The following is a 6,103-nucleotide window of genomic DNA, read 5'->3' on the forward strand; positions in this document are numbered from 1 at the left end:
GGAAATGGGGCCGGTTGCTCCGTATGAATGATAATGTTACAGGTTGAGCCACGTGCCTTTGGAAAAAATGAACACAAATCCACGAAATACGGGATAATGTAATCAAAGGTAACGAGCAAGGAATGAAGGGTGTGGTCTGGCAGCAGTGAGCGCAGAGAAGACCCCTTTCCCTTGGAGGCTTTGTGAGGGCTGCAACAGGAACGCTGGTTCTGTGCAGGTGGAGAGCGAAAGCATCCGCACGGGACAGCTGAGACAGGCCCTGGGTCGCGTTTTCCTGGTGCACAGCGTGTCGTCACGCTGGCTGGTGTCATGCCAGAGGCCCAAGAGGCACCACGCTTAGCCGGGGCTGTCCCCGACCTTGGTCGCTCGTCTGCGGCTGCCGGAGAAGGGGCTGCAGAGTGTCTGCTCCATCCTGAGTTTGCTCAAGTTGATTCTGTTGGGACGACTGTCTCCTCACCAAGGAAGAATGTCCGACTTAGTTAACAATAATTACATCACTGACCAGAGATGCATTAGCAGCGCAGGGGTGTGCTAATTACCCCCACGCACCAGCAAGTTTGAGTGGGAACGAAGCGGACTGGAAGATTCCTGGGAATGTGTGCTGGGGAGTCTTGAGCGATCCTGGCGTGAGGACGTTCCCTGAGCTCACCCTCACCTCCAGCGTTTGTGGACCCCACTGGATCGAAGTTGAAGGTTGCAAGAGGCTGAGTCACCGTCTGAGCCCAGCTATGGGATTCAAGTTGATTTGCTCTCGGTTATTGTGTCAACAAGCCGTCAGTGATAAAAGGTCATAAAGCATTGTAACGTCGCGTATTGACAGACGCTGTCTGTGATCCGAGGGACAATTCAAACCTAATACGGCAGCGCCAACGCACCCTCCATGTGACCAAATTTGTTTTGTTTGAGAGAGGAACGAATTTTTTTTCCCCGGTGCGTGGGTTTGAATTTACTCCTGGTCTTGCAAATGTGTGTGTACACAGTGTATGTTATTAGAAGCAGAGAGGACTTCTTGTCAAGTTTAAGAGAAACTGTGGAAACGAGCTTTAGTTAAGATTTCTGGTGGTTTTTTTTCCACCCCTTTGCAAGGGAAATCAATACCTGTTTTGGTCTCATTCGTAAATTCAGGATTAACCTGGACTTTGTGACTTTGCAAATGTGCTACTGAAAGTTTAATTCTGGAAGCATTTTTCGATGTGGATAACTAATACCACAGAGTTTCAGAAGCGCAAAAATAATTTTGGTGATTGCTCTCTGATCCTTTGCAGCTCCTGGGAAGCAGCCTGTTAACATGCCCCAGTCCTTGATGTAGCACGTTTTCAAACTATTATTTAAAGATGATTTGCAATTGAGTCTGAATGTTTTATTTGCTTAACAGATAAAATCAATTGTGTTCAGTTTAATTTTGTGTGAACACTTGCATCTGAATAGGATCTGCAGGTATTTGAACAAATAAAACCTGTTCCTAGACTAGTTCTTGGATAGGATTTTTTAATCTTCTCTATCTCTGCTACTAGACACATTTTGCAACTCCTGCAGCAGTATTCAGGGCTTATGGCAAAGGTTTTACTTATCCTGTAACTGCGTTAGTAAGGGGAATATTTGTAATTTCTGACCTCTGTTTCAAGATTTACAAATTGTTGCAGGTACACCTCCTAAGCACATGGGTAGCATATAAGTCTCTTAAAATCTAAAGATTCCAAACGCTGCCTCTTCTTGCAGAGAGACAGTCGTTAATTTTATTTGTTTAGCTTTATATATCTTCTGCCTGAGAAAAATATTGTTTGGCTGCAACACAGGGCTACTTAAACTACATCAGATTTGATCGGGTAACTGCAGCATTGTTTTTTAAAAGAACTTAAACATTAAGTCAACATCACTTGATTTTTAGGACGAGTGCAGGCAGACTTGCAGTTCATGTCCTTCTGGATAAACATCCTGGTTATTATAGGTCGGTGGTGTTTGCTGATGATTATGCTGCATTCGGAGCATTCATGAAAAAGTCATTTAATGACTTTCAGAGGAACGTCTGTCCCTGTGAGAAAACGGTCACCTCTGCTCCAGCCTTTACCTCAGCTGGGGCCAAACCCTCTGATCTGGCACATGTGAGCTTTCTCTTCTCCTCCTCGATGCAGGTCTGACAGGACTGAAGAACGGGATCAGCTCTGCCTCCCCGCCAAGGCGTACGTGGAGGCTCTGGAAACGCCATGGCCTGTTCTTGCTGTGGCTTGTTTGTGGCTTTATCTCCTGCACAGCGTTTACAGCTCGGTTTGATTGGGGCTCGCCCTCTGTGCTCTCAGTTAACACAAACAACGCACCCTCTCTGCTTACTGGAATATTTAGTAGTGATGTTTCTTCTTGTAACAATTATGGTCACTGCTTAGTGATGCGTTTGCAACTCCTCCTGGCAGAGGAGGCATCTAGCTGAATCGGGATTAGTGGCTTCAATGTGCAGGAGCATAACAAATTGCAGTAACACAGCATAGAGACTTTCTTCATTAAATTAGTTTTTAAATTTTTTTTTAAAGTAATCTATTGTCCCTGTCTTTTGCAGACGATGGCGTTACACCCGCGCAGAGTTCGCTTGAAGCCATGGCTGGTAGCCCAGGTAGACAGTGGTATGTATCCCGGCCTTATCTGGCTAAACCGAGAAGCGAAGCGGTTTCAGATCCCCTGGAAGCACGCAACTCGGCACAGCCCGCAGCACGAGGAGGAGAACACCATCTTCAAGGTGAGGCAGGGGAGAGCTCGGATACACCACGGCTCTTAAGCAGAGACAAAGGGTTGAATTGTTGGCCCGGGAGCTGGACGGGCATCTTGGTAGCTGTTTCCAGGCACATTCTGTCCTATTTCTTTGACCTCCAAAAGGCACTTTGTGCACCTGGATGCCAGGCTTGGCACAGCCTGAAACGATGTTGGATGTTGAGTTCTTTAACCCTTTCCAACCACCAAAGGCCAGTCGATATCCGATTGCATCAACTCTGCTATTTGCTTCGTCTGCTTGGTTTAGGATGCGGTCACTGGCTTGTTCCTAGCAGCAAACCCTAACTCCTACGCTGCTTTGAGGAATTTCTGATCTCTGCCTTGGAGGGACCTTGGACTGAGTCTGATCTGGGGGTGAGAGAGGGAGAGAGCCAGCTGGATGTCTGTGTCTGCTCTTTCACTGCATTTTAACTGAGCCGATTCCTCCTGCGCAGGGTATGGCTCGCTGTCAAAAATTACTTTTGATATTGAACTTGAGAGACCTAGAAAAACTCAGCGCACAATCTGGTACAATTTATACTTTCTTAACTTGTATGAATAGGCATGTTTAGAATTGGTAATGGGTTTTGGAAATTTGGATTTACGTATTTTTTTCATCCCCCTTCTTCTAATGGGAAAAAACTATTAAAGCAGGAATTTCCGTTCTTGTTATCAGAAGAGCTGTAGTTAAGAGACTTCTACAAGAGACAGATTTTACAGTGAATTTGTTTGGAAGTTTGATTTCTGATAAAAGCTGCTCTGTTGAGAGGGCTGAACTGAGCACAGTGTACTTTGTCCCCAGGCATGGGCTGTGGAAACAGGAAAGTACCAGGAAGGAGTCGATGAGCCAGACCCTGCAAAGTGGAAAGCCCAGCTCCGATGTGCTCTTAACAAAAGCCGGGAATTTAATTTGATGTATGATGGCACCAAGGAGGTGCCCATGAATCCTATTAAAATTTATGAAGTGTGCGATATCCCGCAGTCCCAGGGATCAATCATTAATCCAGGTGAGGGCCTCGCTGACACAGGGCTGGTTCCTGAGCAGGCGTTTGTCCAACGCGAGTTCCTTTCTCTCCACAGCGTTAACTCTCAAAACCCTCAAGCTGCCTTTGTGTGCAGCAGAAAGCAGCTGCCGTGTGCAAGCCCAGCTGTACTTAAACTACAAGGACTTTGAACCATAGTGTACCTGTACTAAAATTAATAAAGCTGTACACAGTTGCATGTGGTATCTGTATCCTTAGCTACCTGGAATTATATATTAAACTGAAAATACTGTGTGGTACAGCTCAGATTTTTCCTTTTTTTTTTTTTTTTTGGCTTGTAGTTGGGAGATACAGAAATAACTTTCTTTATATTGTGCAGAGCCAGTATGAAGATTATTTTATTTTTTACAGAAACACATTGCAGTGTTTCACACTGATCAGCTACCCACAAGAACATGCTTGTTTGCAGGTTCCACTGGCTCAGCTCCGTGGGATGAAAAGGATAATGATCTTGATGATGAAGAGGAGGAGGAATTGAATCAATCCCAGCATGTCCCTATTCAAGAGACATTTCCATTTCTTAATATCAATGGTTGGTGGCATAGACTAATATATTAGTGAAGGTATTTGTTCGTAAATTGCTGTATGCTTGAAATAAAATCTTGGTTTACTGAAGAATTGTTCTTTTTGTAGATTCTCCCATGGCTCCAGCCAGTGCACAAAATTGCAGCCCTGAAGCTGTGTGGCCAAAGAATGAACCTCTAGATATGGAAATGCCCCCACCTGCGCTGCAGCATGACTTCTTCAGCAGCCCTGAGCTCTGGATCAGCTCTCTGCCAAGTATGTATATGGTTTGACTTTTTTTTTCTCCTGTGGCTGTTTGCTTGTTAGCATGGAGAACTGTGTATAGTTTAAACATCCCTGTGACTAGCGTGGACTGTGGGGTGTGTCTCGATTGCCGATGCAGTACATGCAAAGGCCCAGGTAAACACATACTGACAGTTTCTCTCTCAGTGACAGACTTAGAAATCAAGTTTGAATATCGAGGAAAGGAGACTGGGCCGACAACGACTGTAAGCAACCCACAGGGATGCAGACTTTTCTACGGAGAGCTGGGTCCAATGCCAGACCAGGAAGAGCTCTTTGGGCCTATTAGTTTGGAGCAAGTAAAGTTTCCAGGAACAGAGCAAATCACCAATGAAAGGCAGAAGATCTTCACAAGTCGGCTGCTGGATGTTATGGACAGGGGACTGATCCTGGAGGTCAGTGGCCATGCCATCTACGCTGTCCGGCTCTGCCAGTGCAAGGTGTACTGGTCTGGTCCCTGCGCGCCTTCCTCCACCACACCAAATTTGATCGAGAGGCAAAAGAAAGTCAAACTCTTCTGTCTGGAAACATTCCTAAGTGGTAGGTAAACTTCTGCTTCTGGAAAACGGCTTTGGGTACTGGTCTGGGCACTTGGTGGCAGTATTGGAGGGGATGGTCTGCACTGGGGCTCAGCCTGACCACACCAGAGGCCACGACTCCCCTAACTTCAGCAGACCATGGAGCAGGTGTGCATCAGAAGAAGGTGAAGGTATGTTCATTTAATGCTGTGAAAAACATTGGAGGGCTTTGTTTTTAAAGCAAGCTACTCTGGATGCAAGAAGTAAGCTGTAACTGTTGTGTGTGCAAGATGTGGCTCTGGCAAAGGGCGGTGTGTAGGTAAGACCTGGGGTGATATAATGAGGTGGGCTGTGGTGAGTGTTTCTAACCATAAGGACAGCCCCACAGCCTTCTGCTTTTCTTTCTAGAGCTGATTGCCCATCAGAAAGGACAAATTGAGAAACAGCCACCATATGAGATCTACTTCTGTTTTGGAGAAGAATGGCCTGATGGCAAACCCAGGGAGAGGAAGCTGATTGTGGTTCAGGTAGGGGCTGAGGCTCTGAAGGGATATGTGCCATCCTTTCTGGGGCCACTAGATTGGCTCTGGATTGATACCTATGGATACCAGAGACCTGTTCGTGGTTGTGGTTTACTGACACCAGGAAACCCCAGCAAGGCTGGTGGGATTTCTCGCAGAAAATGTAAATGCTATGTGTGCCAAATAGCATCACTCTAGGTTACTGTGGAAACCACCCCCTGCATCCAGGGCAGGGGCTTCCTGCAAAATAACTGTGTGACCGTTAGCCTAAAACAACTGACTTCTTCTCAAACAGGTCATTCCAGTTGTGGCCCGGATGATCTACGAAATGTTTTCGGGTGACTTTACGCGCTCCTTTGACAGCGGCAGTGTCCGACTCCAGATCTCCACGCCGGACATCAAGGACAACATCGTGGCTCACCTGAAGCAGCTCTACCGGCTGCTGCAGAACCACCAGGAGGGGTGGCCCATGCCG

The 6,103-nt window shown here is 46.4% G+C and overlaps 1 protein-coding gene across 1 annotated transcript in view; it reads left to right on the plus strand.

Annotated features, from left to right (window-relative positions):
- Positions 1-2,554: 2,554 nt before the first annotated feature.
- The window catches only part of IRF6 (interferon regulatory factor 6), a 3,654-nt gene continuing 105 nt past the window's right edge, over positions 2,555-6,103 (plus strand). Inside the window, exons 1-7 of the mRNA XM_009872803.1 lie at positions 2,555-2,728; positions 3,542-3,746; positions 4,192-4,314; positions 4,416-4,562; positions 4,737-5,129; positions 5,516-5,634; positions 5,924-6,103. The exon at positions 5,924-6,103 is cut by the window's right edge and continues 105 nt beyond it. Of these exons, the coding sequence (XP_009871105.1) occupies positions 2,555-2,728; positions 3,542-3,746; positions 4,192-4,314; positions 4,416-4,562; positions 4,737-5,129; positions 5,516-5,634; positions 5,924-6,103 (1,341 nt within the window). The remainder of the gene's footprint in view (positions 2,729-3,541; positions 3,747-4,191; positions 4,315-4,415; positions 4,563-4,736; positions 5,130-5,515; positions 5,635-5,923) is intronic.

This window comes from Apaloderma vittatum, unplaced genomic scaffold (assembly GCF_000703405.1).
Source record: "Apaloderma vittatum isolate BGI_N311 unplaced genomic scaffold, ASM70340v1 scaffold39017, whole genome shotgun sequence".
NCBI lineage: Eukaryota > Metazoa > Chordata > Aves > Trogoniformes > Trogonidae > Apaloderma > Apaloderma vittatum.